Source organism: Crocodylus siamensis, chromosome 1 (assembly GCF_052110815.1).
Source record: "Crocodylus siamensis isolate JL-2025a chromosome 1, ASM5211081v1, whole genome shotgun sequence".
Lineage (NCBI taxonomy): Eukaryota > Metazoa > Chordata > Crocodylia > Crocodylidae > Crocodylus > Crocodylus siamensis.
This window is the reverse complement of record NC_143395.1, coordinates 404,539,743-404,559,803: the sequence shown is the minus strand read 5'-3', so window position 1 is coordinate 404,559,803 and position 20,061 is coordinate 404,539,743. Positions and strand designations below refer to the sequence as shown.

At 40.9% G+C, this 20,061-nt stretch overlaps 1 protein-coding gene across 3 annotated transcripts in view; it reads right to left on the bottom strand.

The window, feature by feature from the left end:
* GRM5 (glutamate metabotropic receptor 5) overlaps nucleotides 1-19,361 on the bottom strand; it is a 402,015-nt gene extending 382,654 nt beyond the window's left edge. For all 3 annotated transcript variants that reach the window (XR_016439649.1, XM_090030602.1, XM_090030604.1), the window contains exon 1: nucleotides 18,587-19,361. Coding sequence is in view for 2 of the 3 variants with exons in the window: in XM_090030602.1 (XP_089886728.1) it covers nucleotides 18,587-19,265 (679 nt within the window). In the remaining variant the exon portion in view is untranslated. The remainder of the gene's footprint in view (nucleotides 1-18,586) is intronic.
* Nucleotides 19,362-20,061: the final 700 nt, after the last annotated feature.

Sequence of the window (20,061 nt, the reverse complement as noted above, 5' to 3'; positions counted from 1 at the left end):
CAGGGGTGACCACCAGTATCTGGGGGAACATTTGTTCACCAGAGTGCCCCAAGGGATTACAAGGTCGAACAGTCATAAACTACTGCGAGACCATTTCAGGCTGGACATAAGAAAGAATTTCTTTACTGTCTGAGCCCCCAAGGTCTGGAAAAGCCTGCCATCAGAGATGGTTCAAGCACCTACGTTGAACATCTTCAAGAGCAAATTGGATGCTTATTTTGCTGGGATCCTATGAACCCAGCTGACTTCCTGCCCCTGGGGCAGGGAGCTGGACTCGATGATCTTCCGAGGTCCCTTCCAGCCCTAATGTCTATGAAATCCTATGAAATCTCCACCTTTTCTCCACCCTTTCCCCTGCTATCTTGCATTCTGGTAGACAGATTATGTCTTCCCTTAACTTTGGTTCAATCTGGCCCCATCTCTTCCTTATTAGTACTCTCCTGACATTAATAGATACTATAATCAGTGTAGTTGTGCTTGTTTTAAAGAGTGTGCCTGTCCCTTTAAGGTGCTGCTGCTTCTCATGGTTGACTTCTGACTCCCCTCCACTCTCATGCCTGTTGCTTTTGCAAGCTGTGTGACAGCCTTTGCATTCAGGAAAGCTTCCTTTTTTCCCACCTCTCCATCACTTACTACCTCCTACTCCAGGCTGGAACCCAGGGGAGTTAGTAGGAGGAAGCTGCTTTCTGCCCTACCTCCAACCTGTTCCCTTCATTTTCAGGTTTCTTTTTCCTGAGTTTCTTCCCCTGTGCTTTCTTCCTTTCCCCTCCCTGACTCTTGGGCTCTTTTATTTGTTCCACCTGTATTTCTTCTGCTTGATTTCTTCTTTCTCCCCTCCCCTACCTCCATATGCGGGCTCTCTCCAGCTCCCTCGTCCCCTTCTATTTCTTCTTGGGTTCAGTTACAGATATTGCACTCCCCTCGTTCTTTCCCCCCTCCTGTGGGGTCTCATCCACCATTTCTACTGCACTCTTTCTGATTTACAATGTTCCTCGGGGGGGGTTGATCTTGTTTGCACAGGCTTTGAGACACCCTACCACAGCTAGTGAATTTTAGGGACTCCTGGCATTCTGCAACTCTATGCCCCTTCCCTTCACACCAGTAACACCAGAAATGGACAGTGTACAGACAGGTGTACCTCCTTGCCACATTTGCTGCATTGCTTTGGTTGCTCCTGGTATATCATAAAACCCTGACGAGGCCCCAGCTGGATCAAAGATGGGAGGTGCTGCACCCCACCTGGGATCCATTCATTTGCTCTCAACATAACTCATGCCCTCCATGACCTTGTCCAAATACCTTCTTTGTCCTCCATCTTCTGTACAGAAATTACTCTTTGTAGCTGGAATTCTATCCACCTTTCTATGTCTTCTGCCTCTAATAAATCCATATACACTCTTCCTACAATCACTCATTCCTTTGACTTTTCCTCTGCTATAAACTTTATCCTTTGTTCTTCCCTCCCACATGCCTCTGCACGTTTCTTCCAAAAATTTCCATACCCTTCACTGTTCCAGTAAGTAAGCTCCCAAGTCTTTCTGTTTTGGAAAGCAATCAGGTTGATGATACGTTCCACCTGCACCTCCAATATCTCAAACAGTACCTTTTCTATGAACTCATATCTGTTTATCGTTGATCCTGTCTGCATCCCATCATCAGTATGTTGCTCTGATGTTCAGTTCCTGATCCTCCCTGACAACCCTGGGTGCCTCCCAGGACTTATGACATGAACACATAATTCCAGTCATAAGTTGAGGCTAATTAGCACATGGCTTCTTGGTGGCGGGGGGAGGGCAACAGGGGAAGAGAGGATATCTGGAGTATACAAATATGCTGAGCGGTGCTGAGCTGTGGGGTCACTGTGGAGGGCAGACCCACACTAATCATATAGGCCAGACTGTGAGAGGGTATGACAAAGGGATTCTGGGTGAGTCGTATGCCACGTTATGGCTCACCACAGCTCTAAATGCTGTTGACGCTGAAGGGGTCCAGCCCATGCATGGAGTAATGCCATGCACAGTTTATTGGACAAGAGAGATATCATGATCTCAGCCTTTTGGCTAGGATCAAGAAAGACTGGGGGTATCTGAACCCCAAAGCCCCCAGGCCTGTGGTTTGCCTATAGAATGCCTACCTGGATTTGGGGAGAATCAAAAGCTCCAAACCACTGGCAATGCGTAGGGGGTGCATGTGGTTCACGTGCACCCCCTGAACATTACAGTGCACCCCCTGAGAAAAGGTGCTGCCAACACTGCTGGCAGCACCTGTGGGCGGTCGCCACTTGCCACCCTCCCCACCTCACTGCTGACACCACTGGCGGCATCTACGGGCAGTCTGTGATCAGTTGCTGGCTCCTGGTTGGTGGTCTGCGGGTAGTCACTGACTCCTGGTTGGTGCTTACCACACCCCCTCCTCCCCACCGACAGTGCCACGGATGCCTGCGGGAGCTCCCCGCATACTGCCACCACACTCTGCCACCAACAGCACCACCACCTGTGGGATCTCACTGTGACCCCCCAGCCTCCAGGGGCATGGCGTGTTCATGTCCCAAACCAATGGAGCTGGGAGAAAGGATATTTGTCTGGTGGTAGACCCAGCAAATTTTGGAACTTGACTAATTGGTTTTGTCCATTTGAATCTGGAACAGATTTGGCCCTTGAAACAAGATACATTTAAAAAAAATAGTTTATAATAGATTGCCAAAGTGCTGCTCAAAATTGTGTTTATAAAACACCTGTGTTAAAACTTACAGCCATTTCAAAAAAGGCAACATGCATCAATTCTGGATGAACTAAGTCTATGGGTACTATATGCAGATTGCTACAGCCATGGCTAATTTCATGGTTATCGTTTTAGAATTTGCTGTTCACTTCCATGAGTTCAGGAGAAGCAGGGTTTGACAGTAAGAAGAGGGAGAAGGGGCCGCCAAAGGAAAAAGTTGTGGGGGAAGTAGAGCACAAAGAGCTACTGATTCCCCAGATTTATTTCCCTGGATGTATCAGAGGGAGGGGGACAAGTTAAAGACAAGCCTCCAATAATTAGATAATAATAATTTTCCAACACTTGGAAAATTGTAAAAAAAAATAATTATAAATTTCTATATATAGAATCTGATTCTTGGGGGGTTGTTTTATAAGTGAAGGCATATTCTATTCAAGTAAATACATTAAGTGGGTAGGTGAAATAAACTGATTAAGGTAACCTTAGTAGGAGAAATACCATACACTTTTTTACTAATTTATTTTATCTATCAAGTTTCCGTTATTTGGTTAAGTCTTACAAGGCTTTCCTGAAAGGAGCTGCGTTTCCCATCTGAATTAAGTATCAAATGTTAGCATAATTCAGATAGTTTTGCAGTGTCCATAAGGCTGGATCTCTCTCAGCACATTCTGTACTGTCTCTCTGGTAAATAGTCACACTGACATTTATATTTTACTACTTCCTTTACAGTGGGCAACCTGTAACAGGACTTGGAAACATCCCTCCAAAGACTTCCTCCCTGATGTTAGTAGTCATAGTCTTGTGCCAAAGTCATCTTGCACTTGGATGAGACAGGAGTATGATTCAGCAGCTATAACTGTGACTGAGAAGTCCTCTTCAGGATCCACTCTGCTCATCCCACATGGGGAAGGGACTAGAAAAAGTACCCTAAACATAGCATGTCTAATACGTTATTCTCTATTTCTTCCTGACGAGATAACCATGTCCAGTTGGATCACCTTTACTGTGGTTAAAAATACCAATGGAGACACACCATCATTTTAAGGACCTGGAACACCAGGACCTTCATGGACAACCCTAATAGGGAATGCCCAGAGTGCTGCACTGCAGTTGTGGCCGAAGAACTCAGGAGACACAACATTGATGTAGCTGCCCTGAGCGAGACCTGGTGAGCGGGAGATGGGCAGCTCAAAGAAGATGAAGGCAGCTATATTTTCTTCTGAAGGTTAAACTTGAAGGAGAATGCCAACTTCACGGAATTGGTTTGCAATTAAGAATGAACTCATAAACCAACTCAGTGAGTTTCCTATTGGAATTAAATAAGCACCTCATGACTCTCTATCTTAAACTGGCAGGGAGGTAAAATGCCACTATCATCAGTACGTATGTCCCAGCTATTGATGCTGCTGATGAAACCAAGGAGGAATTCTATGCCAACCTTGACCAAATCCTTTCTGACATTCTGGAGAGAGACAGACTTTTTCTTCTTTGCAATTTCAATGCCAGATTCAGAAGGGACTCTAACCTCTGGAATGGAACCTCTGCAAGGAAGGAGAAGGAAACGTGAACTACAGTGGCCTCCTTCTCTTGACCAATAGTGTGGAATACGGACTCACTATCACCAACACCCTGTTCCACCAGGCACAAAACGTCATGGCAACACCCACGATCTAAGCATTGGCACTCGATGAACTATGTCATCTTCTGTGCCCAGAATCACAAAGATGTCCACATCATTGAGCTATGCTAGGAACTGATGATTTCTGTACTGATTGTCAACATATCCATTTGGTTATGTCACTCAAACTGGCTCCCAAATGATGGCTGCGGCAAAATCAATGCTGAAGGAAGATCAATACTGAAGGACTCAAGGACCCAAACAAGCAAGACCTTTTCCACCAGTGCCTCAATTAAAAACTTGTGAATTCCAATGAACAGAAATGGAAGAAGGTCGGCAGCATGTGGGGTGCCCCCGAGCCCACCACTCCAGTGCCTGTGAAGAGACACTTGGATTCTCTACCAGATAACATCAAGACTGGTTTCATGAAATCCAGGAATTGATCAACTGCAAGTGCCAGGCCTTTTGCACTTGGCAAAATTATAACAACTCCAAGCAAAAGAAAGAAAATCTCCAACAAGCCAGGGCAAATGTCCAAAGGAGGACCCACAATATGAAAAACAAACAGTGGGAAGGCAAAGATAAGGAAACTCAATACCTCACTAACATCCACCATATGCAGTTTCTTCAGTGCCACCAAAGCCATCTACAATCCGATTCCTACTGTTTCAATATTTAAGGTTTGCTAGCAAAGCAGAATCAATGTGGAAGCAGAAAAGAGAGTATTCTCTGTCTTCTCGTTTCTTCAACAGGCCTGTTAACCAAGTCCCAACTGTAGGTTTTTGTTTAACTTTGTGGCTGGATAGATGAAAATAAGACTAAAGTTGAACACACAAACATTGTGTAGGTGTATCTACATGTAGAGTTCAGTTGCAATAATCTTAATTTCTGAAGATGATGTGAATAAAAGAGAGCTCCATTGGACTTCTCATTTTTGTTTTCAGGTCTGGTGCTTAAGAGGGGTGTGGGGGGGAAGCATTCCTTCACTTGCAAACTCAGCAACTCTGATACTCAAATCTTTGCAACACAATAAAATACAGAACTCCCTGGTGCTTTTTCTATTAAGACTCCATTTTGTTTGTTTGTTTCCAGAGAAGAACTACACTTCAAAGACACTAAACCTTTAAAATTTAATTCATCAAGACAACAGAGACTGTGCAATTTTGATAGCCTCTCTGGAACAATGCAAAGGCCTCTATGATAGTCACAGAAGCTCAAGCAATCATGTACTGAAGATGTTAGTTTTGAATTTTGAACTACACACTGCAAACTGTAAAACAAATACATTGCGAGTACCTACTTTCTACCTCATCTATATAATCATTGATGTAGTGCTGATTTTGGGGGGGGGGTGCTTGCATTTGTTTTCTAAGCCTAATTATCACCATTTTCCCCAAAGGAAAACAACTTCTGTTACTGTTAAAACCAGCAAAAAATACAGTAGAAAGAACAAAATGTGCCTTTGGAGAGGTGGAAAGAAAAATCTAGATAAGCAGTTGACCTATCAGCAGCATCCAGTAGCAGAATATGTGGGAAACTCGAGGAATAAAGGTTACATGTTTATAACCTGTAGATGGGCTGACTAGCCAATTAGTTGAGAATCAATAACACAACAGCTGGCACATGAAAAAAGCTTCTTCCCTATTGGCTGGTAGAGGAAGCAATGGAAGGGACCACTAGTGTAACTTGGGGTGGGGAAAGAATGGTGAGAGGGGAAAGTACAAGGGGCACCAGCACAGCCTGGCTACTAATTCAGAAAGAGGCAGAACCCCGAGCTGGCCTTAGGGGTAGGTTATGCTGGCAACCACCCAAGGCAGCATGGTCTGGGGGGCACCAAAATACAAGTTTACCCAGGGCACCATTTTCCCTAAGACCAGCTCTGGGTAGAAGAATGTCAGTCACTAGGGAACCCACACTACTGCCACTGTCCCAAAAACTGCCCCTGTCCAGGGAGTTCATGCTGAGGCAGCAGGAGTCCTCCTGCTCCCACAACCCCCTTCCACTCACTTCTCCTTCCTGTCTGCCACCCCACCCCACCCCACCCTTTGCATTGTTCTGATTTCTGCATTTTAGACAGGAAATTGACAGATTAGAAAAGGGGTCCTGGAAAAAAGGGTCTAAGAATGACTTCGGCTTTGGGAAGCCTGAATAACAGAGTATTGTGACCTTATCCAAAAGAAGTTTAAGGGACGACTTGTACAAGAACTTTCCCATGTACAAGAAATGATGTGGGATAGGGATACTTGACAGTAAAAGGCTCTTAATCTAAGCAAAGACATAACCAGAGCAAACAGCTAAAAACTGAAAACCTCATTCATGCAGACTGGAAATATCACAGAGATTTCTCATAGTGTGAGCAATTTACCACTATAACAACTCACCAAGTATTGTGGCTAAGTCTGTACCATCATTTCAAGTTCCTAAAGCAAGACTGGATATGTTTCTGAACAATGGGCTCTACCTTAAGCAATGGTGTGCTTGAGGAATTACTGAGTTAAATTCAGTGGTTAATTTTAGGAAGAGGTGCCTTCTCAGGATCATGTGAAGAAACATGTCACAGTGGCCACATGTACAGGAGACACTGACTGCGCAGTCGTTACTGCACAGCCATCTAGTGCTGTGTATACAAGTACTAAACAACTGCACAGTAGCATCACCCAAGAGCTTTTAGGTGATGTTGACTGTGCAGTAGCTCATTACTACTGAGCAGTCAGTGTAGTAACAAGCTACTGCACAGTCAGCATCTTGTGTAGACATGGCCGGCAACAGACAAAGAGTACTTGCTCTGTGACTAAAGGGCTAGAGCAACTAATCATAGAATCAAATAAAGTTAAAGTTGGAAGGGACCTCAGGAGGTCATCTAGTCCAATCCCTACCCAAAGCAGGCCCATCCCCAACTAGAGCATCCCAATCAAAGTTTTGTCTATCAGGTCTTGAAAACCTCCAAGGATGGAGATTCCACCACCTCTCAGGGTGGAAAACATTGTTTCGGTGTTTTACTACCCTCCTACTAAGAAAATGCTTCCTAATATCTAACCTAAACTTCTCTCGCTGCAACTTGATACCATTGCTCCTTGTTCTGACAACCCTATGGGTTTTGAGCCTACTAAGACCATTTTATTTTAGAGTTGTTCCCAATAAATCAGTAAAGAAATGAGGTAGGTGTAAAAAGTGTACAGGAAGTGGAAGACCCCAAGTTTTTCATTTTGACGTTTGTCATTCAAATTCTGCCCAAGTTTTTTGCCATGCGACACTACTGTGTTGTAGTCTCGGGCTACTGTCCTGTCAGCATCTCGTGTAGATGCACCCAGCATCACCACAACTTGCACAAATCAGTGTCTTTACTGGAAGTCCTTTTGGAAAGTGCTCTCCCTGAATGAGAAAGAATGAAATTCAAGATTCTGGGAGGAAAACACTGCACCACAGCTATCTTCATTACCCCCGATGCCTAAAATTATGTCTGACTTCAGATAGGTAAGGTAATCATTTCAGACATGTATATGATGACTTAGTGCTAATAACTTTCCAGGATAGCGTGTCTCTTCCTCAATGTGTGGTTATGATATAATACTGCACTTTATGGCATGGTGTCCATGCTCCAACTCATCAAGTGCCTGCAGTCAGATTTTAATAAAATGGAGGCAATGGTTTTCTCCAGTGATTTCATTCTAAACTAAATTAAACCCCAGTCCGTCAAACTTGGTTCACCCTCAGGATAACTGACTACCTGGGGATAGTCCAACATCACCTACCCTCAGAATACCTGAGAGCAAGCTGACAAGTTCAAAGGACTAATTCTGGTCATCATCACAACCTGTCTGTCCTGCTTCAGCCACAAAAAATGTTACAACCAGACAGGGAAGTGTTCCTGAAGTGTAGCAGGTTCTAGGTACAACATAAATGGTCTTATATGGGCTTGACTTACAGGTCCCAGCTTAGAGGACTTGGCAGCAGTGGAACAGAGGAAATGTCAATGAAGTATTTCTCTATACGATGTATCTATAGGAATGAGGCCGGTTGGACATTTTGGCTGCAACATAACTCAGAGGCAGCCATTACAGTGACCCCATGGGCTGCTCTAATTTATTCTGGGAGCTTTTTCAGTTCCTTACCCCCAGACCCTGAGGTGCAAAGGGAGGTGAAATCTGTTCCCCAGTGAAGAAATATGGGATCTGGCAGTAAAACAGCCTTTATGTAAATGTGTCAGAGGAAATGACTTCCAGACAGCTATACCCCTTTTGTAACCACTCATTCTGCACGCCCAGAGAATCTGCATAGGGTTTCCATATACTCAGGGAGGGACACTGTGGGCATGTGTGTAACCAACTTGCCACACAGAGAAGTAGCAAGGGGTTGAGGCAATCTGGAACTCTTGCAGCTGGAACAAAAGCACTGTCATGAAATTTTCTAGGAAGCCAGTGCTTTATTCCTGTTGGAGATTTGTTAGACACTGCAAATACCGAATGGATCACCAGCTGCACTCGTTTTACCAACACGCGATTCAGAATCACCTGATTCCTCTCAATACCCACATGCCAAAAAACACAGACTTCAAATCTTTTCAAAGAAGAGCAAGTCGAAATAGAAGGCTTATTTTCGTCCCATTTGCCGCTCTGAAGATGCCTATTTAGAAAGAGTTGCTGACATGGCCCTAAGTTTCACTTCCACCAGAAATGGGGAATGTCTTCTACTTCATGCTACAAAATCATTAATATAAAATGAAGGGGGTTTATGTGTAATATCATAAATATAGCCACCATGGAGCAAACTCATTTTCTATTTGATTCCTGGAGTAGACAGAAACAACAACTTACTGACTTAGAGGAAATGAAGTTCTGACTGCAGTACTATTAGGATTAGCCAAAGAGAAACAATTATTTATCATTGTTGATGCATGTGAACTCCAACTAGTTACCCAACACCTGAGCTTTTATTGTTTCAGTAAGAAAATCGTTTGAACTGGCACGCAGTAGAGGCAAGCATGAAAGTGGACCGGCAGTTAAGGTTTTACTGCAAAACACAGGAAACCTGTGCTCCAATCCCACATCCTCCACAGACCTTCTGGATGACCTTCAGTTACTTGCCATTCTCATTTCTGATTTTTTTCTATTTAAATTAAGACCTCACTGGAGCCAAGACAGTCTCTTGCACTGCCCCAAGCATAAAGGAGATCTCTATTTAATAAAGAAATAATTACTTTCCATTTCAGGGATTGGCAGGTGAAATATTATGGCCTATATTAACCAAGAGGGTAGACTAATGGTACAATCTAGGAGTAAAGCCAATTAACACAAGGCTGGTGGCCTTGGCTTCCATTTAAATATCAGATTCACATGTTGCAGTTTCAAATTAGAGACCTTGCTTCAGAACTGGAGATAGAAAAGCTGCAGCAGACATGACCTGGTAGGTCTTCTTTTTTCAGCTGAAACAAGTTGTCATTAGATAAAGCCATTTTAGTAAACATTTTTCTTTTTGTACTGGGAACCTGGAAGATCCTCTACAATTCCCAGGCCTTAGGCCTGTCTTGGAGCTGGGATCTCTGGCAGCCCTCTGAAGCTTCTGAAATAAACTGATATTTTTGCAAAAATGCTGTTTTTTTCAGGAAGTGTCAAGAAAAAAAGAACATATATAGTTTGGTCCACTTTGGACAAAAACCAAACTTTCAAATGATAAAGCAAGCAACAATGAAATTTCCAATGAACCAGAAACAGTTATTTTCAGTCTGCTTTAGTCTGTAACATATTCCTTTCACACACACCTTGTCAAAGTCAAAGCAACAGAGAGCCCTGCATGCATTTTTATTTTGCTCCTTTTATGGATCCTCCCTATCAACCTTCATTATTGCTCTACTGTGATGTATGCTTCATGCTAGTAAAATATTTTCTGTTACGACAATTTGCAAAGGGCATGCCTGGACTGAAGAACTGGTCGGCTATATTAAATGTTGCCCAATTAATCATCGTTACATTGTTACAATCGCATAACAAAGAAAATGTCCGTGTTCATATGATACCTAACCAAGAGCGCAAATTGAAAATACGGACAGTGAACTCCTGGCTGTACTAAAGCCAATGACAAAGATCCTATTAACTTTAATGCAGCCAGGGGTTCGTTTTATCTCTACTCACCAATATGTCTGATACTGGTCTTTTTCTTAGCACTTCAGTAAAGACTCTTTTTGAAAGGTCAAAAGGCAAAATGCAGCAAGGGGTATGTTTCTTGAAACAAAACAACAGCTTGTTATTTTATTTTGGTTTGTGCTTTGAATGACCATATAAAATCACTGATCCCAAAAAGGAACAAACAAAAGGTTCAAACAAATTGTGTATGCTTTCCTGGCTCTACTGCTAGCACGAAGAATGGACACAGGCAAGTAACATCACATTTTTTCCCCAGTTTCCCATATAAAATAAGTGTGCTAACTTACCTTTTCCATAGGAGTGATACAGAAAGAATTAATGTCTGCATACCACTAGTGTAAAGGAATCACTATAAGAGTCCTAGGTGTAAATATTATTGACAACTTAAGTACTCTACAAAAATATTAAATCCTACAAAAATCTGTGAATTAAATCTGTTCACATAAGAGATGCATGCTGGTTTTTTACTTTTCTTGTGGGAAATTCCACCTTTATGTTAAAATGAGACAACCCCTCCACAAAATAAAACGTTCAAAATAAAATAATTTAATTTTGAATACATAAAAACATTTCTCTTTGATGAAATCTGAAATACATATTTCATTTTAAACATTTTCATAAAATAAGAAAAAAATAAGACAGGTTCTTTTTTCCAAAATGGGAAATCAAAACATTGTTCCAAAAAGGCTGAAGCAATAATTTTCAGCCTCATCAGACTTCACCACTCTGATTTGTTTATAAATAAAGTTATATAAAAATGTACTTATTTCCACACAATATTTCAGTGTTTTCAGAATAGCATTTTATAAGAAAACAGTAAAACAATTTTGAATTTCTGTATACAGACTGGAAGAGATAGCAGAAGTATAAACTCATCATACCCTAACCTTCAAAAAGAATACCAAAGCATACAGTTTCATGAATACAATAACAAATAATGTATTTACATTTTCTACTATATTTTGCCAATGCACTTCAATATTCAATATGTCTTTTTCAATATTAATGAGATTCTTAAAGGAGTAGTGTCTGAAGGACAAAAGGACCCTTGAAATGACGAGGTCAGGAATGCCACAATCTGTTCCTAGTAGTAGGTGTGACCAGAGGTCAACTTGTTGCTATATTTTTCTTGAATCTTGGATCCTGCTCTCACATGTCCATGACTGATTCCCACTTTGTTCTGTATTTGGGAGTGAGGAATTAGCCAAGAAAGCCTTGTAAAGAAACACATCTGAACAAATACAAAAGGATCTGTGAAATAATCTTTATCTGGGAAAAAAAATGTTCTATGTCTGATATAAACATTTTCCTGGATACACCATAAGAAAATAAGCAATAACCTTCTCTTTATACGCAATAGCCTTCTCTTTATATGGAAGTATTATAAATCATAATGAGCAAAGTGGTGAAAATGAAACTTTCACTTCTGATACATTTGTCCCAATATACATTGGTGGAAATTTCTAAAGGGAAATCTTGTCACAGATTCTTTTGTCATAAGGCCGCATTCAAAGTGAATCACATATGAGAAGAATTCATCCCAAGTCACCAAGGAAAATGTTTCCAATTGTCTTTAGATTGCAACTTTTTGTTACTGCTTTTTTAACTGCATTTTTTCAGTTGCATCACCTCTTCACCTCGTTCAAAGTGGCCAAATAAATTGTTCTCAATGGCAGTGCAAATTGCTTTTCTAAACTATTAGTTCATTTGATTCTAAAGCAGTTTTTAGCAGTAAGTATACAGTTACTGGCTTCATCTCCCTGATTAAAGGCCTGATCCAAATGCAATTTCAATTGGCTGGGAAAATTGATTACAAATGAGATTTCAATCAGGCAATAAAGCTGAGAAAAAAATCTCTCAAGGTTCAGGAATGGTTTTAAATGGGGTGGATGAGATGAATAAAGACGTGCCAATATTCTGACTGGGACTTAAACCCAGAGGATTCTGACTAGATGGTCTTGTCCCTCTCTCAGGGTCAGACGGATCACCATATCTGAGGTCCGGAAGGAATTTTACCCCATGGCCTGACTGGTACAGACTGTGGGGCTAAGTATAGACAGTCAAAAAGCTCAAGGCTGAATAAATTAAATCTTCACAGATTAGTCTAAAATGCATAAACTGAATACACAAGCAAGTGAACAGACACTCACTTTTGATTCTGGAAATGCAACCACGTGCCTGCAGTGGCCCAGGCCAGAAGCTAGGAGTGCTAGAGCATGGCTCCCTGCTTGGCTGGAGCAGACAGCTTGGGCCAAGGCTAGCCCACCCACCCTGCAAGGTGGGGCTTTCAGGGGAGGTGAAAAGCATCCTGGGATACTGTGGGTTGACTTGAATATAGAAGGGACGTGAGATCAAAGTTTAATAAAATGAATTAATCTAAATGAGTTAAGTCTGATGCTACATCCATCCAGATTTATCTTAAACTGGTTTCAGCCATTTTGAAAGAGGGTTATGCACACTGAACGTCTGTTGTGCTACAGACTTGAACCAGGTTCTGATCACTTACGTGATTATGTATAATTTCTGTCCTTAGCCTGAGAGTTTTTGCCTTTCTCTGTGGCAAGGGAGGCATGGCCCTATTGAGCATATTTTAACAACCTTTCAAGCAGCAGGATATTGGCTGCCATAGTCCCCCTGCTTCAGCTCTGGGAGCTTAGATTATTATGTCTTGGGTTGTGTTAGGTTGACTGTGTAGCTTTTTTAAGAGGTTAGATTATGTTTTCCTCTAGAATGGTCTAGCCCCAAATCTCTGTGTCCTTGGGCTGAGATTTGCAGATCAGTGCAGACCGTCACTACACATTTCACAGCAGTTTTGAAGTCTACTGGTTAAGGAGGGAATGGAATTAGGGACTCCTAAATTTATTCTGCATCATAATTAACTTGCTATAGCATGATTTAGACTATATTTTTTGTAGTGCTCCACTCTTTGTTCCCATTTAACTCAATGATAAATTGACAGGCTCCCAGAATGAACCAACTGACAAATTTTTAAAGATTTAACCCTAAATCTTCCATCTCTTTGTAAAATTCATGTAATAGTGTATTTTTGTGCCTCAGGAAATTTTCCTACAGAGTTCTCTTTTGATCCATAGTTGAGAGTCAGCACAGAAATGAAAACTATTATTGTTTTGTTAGAACTACCTTTCATATATTGCTTAGGGTTACTTTTTGCTGTCAGTCAGATTCCAAAAAATCTTTCACCAGTGTTAATGGTAATTCCACTTGAAGCATCTATTTTTGCCACCTTCCTGACATGGTTTCAGAAGAACAATGTGACTTTGGGTTTTGTGACAGGGTGGTTACTTCTAAATCCTAGAGACAAAGCCCAGACAAAATTGCTGAATCAAATTATCAGTGGAGAAAAACTTTTGTAAAGTTTTGCAGATGTGTACATCTTGTGTAAGGATCAAACACCAGCGCCTTAATTCGTGTCCAGAAAACAATGAAAAACCCTACCACAGAGATGATCAGCATGCATAGAACAGAAGTATTACTTAATAATAATTACACAAGAGCCTAATACATTTCTGTCTCATATACCAGACTCCCAGGAAGCCAAATATTTTCTTCTTCCCTTGTAAAAGCTGCAGAAATTGTGGGGGGGGGAAGAGACAGCTGATGCTTGGCTACCTATCTACTCTCCTTCCTGATCACCCCCTCACTAAGGCAGTCAGGACAATCAGGAGCTCTCTGCTACAATAACTTCCCCAAAGGAATTATGGGATTCTGACTAAGTCACAAGCATAGATAGACTAGAGGAAGTGCCGACGCTGAAGCTTCTACAAGATGCTGACAGTAAATCAGCAGGCATCCCTCTCAAGAAAACTGGAGCTAGCTAAACTGGCATGCAGGCATAGGATCAGGATTTAACATATGAACCTTAATTTTGAAAATCATGTTAATAGATGTAAATAAATAGGAAAGGGCTGAATGGTCAGTATCTTTAAAAAAAAAAACCACCCTAAAAACTCTGTTAGTATGGCAGTTACATTAAACTGTTGTAGTCACAGCTACCTCACTCTAACACTACAGTTACAATTGAAAATAAAACCTAAAAATAACTAGGTAGAGGGGTAGTAATGAGCTATGGGAGTATTATCATCACATCGTCTGTAAGTATGATAGCTCTTCTCCTGCACCTCCCTTCCATTGTGTAAAGTTCATGAGAAATCACAGAAAAGGTTAAATATAAATACATGGATTCATTTCTATGACCCATCCAATTTTAAAGGTAAGCTGTTCTCTTGTTAAAGGGGATTCTGTTTTTCTCCATATGGAGTGCTGATGTTATTTGAAGAGAAAGAAGATTCATTAACAAGGTCAGCTTGTGAGATAAGATGGTAGGAACTCAATTTTACACCTACTTGGCAAATGATTCCACTCTCTCACATACCATTTTAAAAGAAGAACACCTCCACTGAAGTCTATGGCAGTGGTTCCCAACCCTTTTGTATACTGCGAACTGGTAAACTCACGCTAAGAATTTTGGTAGACCGGATATAGAAACAATCTAATTTACGTATTTAAATTTAATTTTTAAGGGGGTAGGGGGGTAGGCGTTGCGAGGAACATCATCAATGAAGGAGGAGACAATAGCTAAAAATCATACATACACATCACTAGTTGGCTAACATGAACTAGCTAGCTGCCAAAGATACAGGGAGAATATGAGCCAGACGTTAGTAGCTACTGCAGTCTTGCTGATACACAAGTGAGTAGCCACAGTTACTCTGGTCCAGTTTCAAAAGCTAAAGTCAGTTATTGGCCAAGCAAGGATATTTTCACCCCGCCAATCAGCATGGCGTGGGCTGCAGCCCAGTGGTTGGGAACCACTGGTCTATGGCATTTTGCTGCTTTTAATTGAATCAGGCTTTGAATACATGCACTTGGTAAGATATTAGTTTCCACCTAAAGACACCTATTGAAAGACAGTGCTTTATATCTTATGCTCTTTCAAACTGCTTTGTAAAACCGGACCAAACCTGAATTTGAAAATACAGACTTGATCCTCAGCGTAAATTAAGTTTGCTACACAGAAGTCAACAGAGCCATGCTGAATTTCACTAGCTGATGAATGGACTCATACAATTCCAAGTGATGTCTTTGATGTCTCCTTCTTGATTGGTGGATTTTCAGTTACTAGGGAAAGAGTATAGATCAGAGTACTCGTCTGAAACAACTGGAAATCCAGGTTTTAAGATGAAGTTAGCTTGCTCTCCATTATTGTGTTTCATGATCGGAGTTGGTTTTTGTTTTGTTTTTGGGGTTTTGGGGGGAGGGGGCTTGTTTTGTTGTGCTTCTGTTTTTGGAGGAGGGTTTGGAGGGGCAGTCCAGATGGTGATAGCACCCGAAGTATACAAGGTGCCAGTACCTCCTGGAAACAGAAGGAAGACCGTCCCCATGCCAAGAATTTACAATCTAAACACGCAAACAAGGATATAGGTTTCAAACAAAGGCCCAGATTTTGGGTAACCCCTATGCGCTATAAAGGGATGAAAGGGTCACACACACACATACAGGTCACACAACCTTGCCAGAGCAGAACACCCAAAAACAGACATGGAGATTTTTTTAATGGATGGCATGACTACATTCACCTACCTGTTCAAGGAACAGCTATTAGAGCGAGAGCACTCATCTTTCCAGTGTTGCTCCAGAGTGGCACAGCCTTGCTATCTCTCCTATCCAGGGCTATGGCCTGTTGTCTGACTAATGGTGATCAGGCAAGGGATGGGCATATCTCCTACTAATTAAAATGTTGGTGATTATCTTTTTGTTTCCTCATGCCCCCAAACCCATGATTATTCACTGCCCCTGTCTTCCTACAACAACAATTTCCCACTTCATTTCCAGTGGCTCTTCTTCCAGACATTCAACCAAAGCAGCTGCTCCGATGAGATTATCAAGCCATATGTTACCATCTGCTCCATGCTGGGTGGCCATGGGAAGTGTCAGAAGTTAAGCATTTTCACTCTGCAAAAATCTCATCTACAAGAACTGTTATCATTCCTGGTATGCTAGTCTGATTGCAATGAATCTTTAACCGCATATTAGGGACACAGCCTAAACAGAACATGAGAGTATCACATAAAAAATAAATTAATATGCCAACCTGAAATAGCCTCTATTTTTTCCATGTCTCCATGTTAATATTCACACATATTTGGAGTTGGGAAAGTTGCACACAAGAAGATATGCAAAGGCATCAGATGGCCCAAAGCAGCTTCACCACACGATACAAAGCTGTGTGATTTATATGCTATTATATTAAACTGCTAATGTATTCCTGCATACATTTTTGAATATGACTGCAATTATTCACCAGCCCTCATTATCATGATGGAAAAATCACATTGAGAAATCTGCATATATATTCTAAGATGGTTTATGTTCACTGCAGCCAACGGCCTTTTAGTACTTACAAGCAAAAGTTTAATTTATCCATGGAAGGAGAGGTCTCCACAGCCACACATCAGGTCAACATTACCCCCAAATGAATACTGGCAAAGCATCACCTCCATGACATGAAGGGGAGGAAAGATCTTGCTATAATACAGCCAGGAATATATCTGCTTATAGTACTAATCAAGTGTTTGCAACTAGACTAGGAAACACACCATTCTTTTTGGATAGCACACTCACTAATAAAAAAAGGGACCCTGTTCCACATTGTACGCATTATGTGATCAGTACTTCTCTGTTAACTCACTCTTGGAAGTAGGTCAGGCATCTAAGGCTAAGAGGTAACTCTTAAGATTATGGATCAATAAATGAATAATTAATCTTCAATAGTTTGAGCTGTTTCTCTTCTCACTTAAGAATATAAGACTGCAAGGCTCCTCCTGAATCATCAGGTTCAAACCCTGGCTATCACAGACTGCAGTTCATATAATTATTTTCTTATTCTTAGCAAACTCTGTCTTAAATTAGTTACATATTTTACCCCCACTAAAAACTCTCATGGTTGGAAGTCTTTGCCTGTTTTCCAGACTAAATTGTTCAGTCATTTGTTCTTGCATCAACACTGGATTTTACATTAAATGAATTTACCCCTTCTTGATGTTTACCCAAAGTGATATATGTATAGGCAGAAATCACATCCCTTCTCAGCTTTCATTTTGGTAGCCTAACCAAACCATGGTATTTTAAGCTCTCAAAAGATTGACTTGCTGTTTTCATAATAATTCTAGTAGTACTTCCCCTCACTTGTCCCAATTTAAAACTAATCTTTTTTGAAAATAGGTGACCAAACATGACCTTACATTTTTATCAGGTGATGTATTTCCAATAAAAATAAGGAAGCATTAATAACGTTGTGGAAGGCACTAGTTAAATACTTCATATGGAAAAGTGTATACAGTTTGGTCACCTGCACTACTGTTAATCTGTTCAGCTCAGCAAGACCACACAATAAGGCAAGTTAGGCTTTGGAATCTGCACCTACTCGTCCCTCTCGCACCTTTTTGCTCCATGCACGTTTTGGTAAACTCTCTAAGTGTCTCTAACTCTCTCAATAAAATCTCTAATGCCTAACACAAACCTGAAGACAGGCAAACACATGGCATGTGCAACCCTAGCCTCTTATATGCTAGCTTTAGACAGGGGAATGAAGAGAAAATTACCTAGTGTCTTTAGATGGGGATCTCAGGTAATCTGTTCCTCATCTTAGATAAATCCTCATCTTAGATAAATGACCCCTTCCCTTTTTGGGCACATACCAGGGACTAACTAGGAGCTTATACAAGTTCAGCCACTACTACTGTGCTCCTTACCAGTAAAGCCATTACCAGCTGTTCCATTAGCAGTTACCACAACCATAAACACAATGAATAACCTATATCAAGTGGCAGACTCGTTAATGCTAAACCCTTTTTTCACGTAATTTATCATTTACACAAAGACTTCTCATGCAGTGAACCTCTGGATTTCAAACTTTTCATTCAGTTAACACCCGACTGATTATGGCAAGTCAAACAAAACTGAAGTATAAAACCGCTTACAGGTTTGTTTGGTTTTTGTAAAGATAACAACACTACAATTATCTAGAAATTGACTACTACTCACAATTCAAAGTAACTCTTTGTTGAAAAAAAATTAACACACTTACCTTCAGTATGCACAGCAGAAACATAGGTCCAGTTATACCGTTTGACAATGTCCACCATGGCCCGAGCTTGTTGTGCATCAGATGGTACGACTCTCATGAAGTATTTGAATAGAGTTTTGTCACTTAAGTCCATGCTTGTGGCAGAATAAGCTATCTGAGGTATATTGAAAAGCTGCAACAAGTTCTGGACTTGGATTGCTACTGAACTAGAACCAGGTCCAATGACACCAACAATTGGTTTTTTGGAGTGGAAAGATGATGAAGATCCATCAACACAGCGTACCAGCCCTTCCTCTTCTTCTGATGAAATAAGAGAGTCCCTTATAAACTCAATGCTTTGCTCCAGAGCCACTGCAGAATGCCAACATGAGTCTCTTATTTCACAGCCTAATGTTATATTTGGCAACAGTGTTGGGTCCAAATTAATTCTGTCAAGGGTATGAAGCATTGCTTCCACTCTCTGTATGCCATATTGCTCCCTTACCTCTCCACATTTCCTCTCATGGACCTTGTCAACAGTTGGCTGATGATGAACTGAAAACAGAGCTCCAATAATGATATCACCAGGCATATGTGCAACCACCCTTCTTTCATTGGTCTGTGCAGAAACCAAAAGTCCAAAGTTCCCGTTGACATCCTCCTTCAATAACAGGATTGCAAGGATCAGCAAAAGGACCATTTTAGGAAATGGTTTAAGCTGGTAGAGACATGTTGGAATACAATGGGGAGCTGTTAAAAAGCAGTTAGTCTATCTTCTGGATAAGAGGAGCAGAAAACTGATGGTTAACCAGGTATTTCCATGTATTCTTTAAGGAACCACCTTTGTCTCCAAGGAAACAGCTATGCAGAGCTGCACACGTGAGCATAATCTTCATATCCTTAAAAAAAAGTAAAACAGAACTAGCTTTAAAATCAATTGTAAAGATGAAATCCTGGAGTCAATGATTAAAAAAAACCTTATCAAGTATTTACTATTTAATATATCACTGAAGCTGGAAATCCTTCTTTTTTTGTATTTTACTGTATGATACCAAGCCAGATTCTCAACTGGTATAAGTAAGCATTATTTGAATAAAGTCCATATGATCTCTAACTGATACACAAAGGACAATTTAGGGGAGACAGACTGCTAGAGGCACGTAGTTACACACCTGGCATCCATTGATTTTTAATGGTATTTATTTGCCATTGTGCAAATTAATATGTGTACCTAAGCCCCACTTCCCGATCCCCAACCTTTTAAGTACTTTTATGTTTTGATTCAGAATACAAATAAAGAACTCAACAATATGCACTGGCCTTCATTTTGCTGTCAATTTACACAATTTCCAGTGGAATCACTCCAGATGCGTGCTGCCAGGAAAAGCAGTTTTTGACCTTTTGAATTTTTCGTAAAATTCTTCTTCTTTAAATAAAATGGCTGTATTTGCAATTGAAAAATGTGTTTGAAAACAAGGGGGTTTGATAGCAGTTCC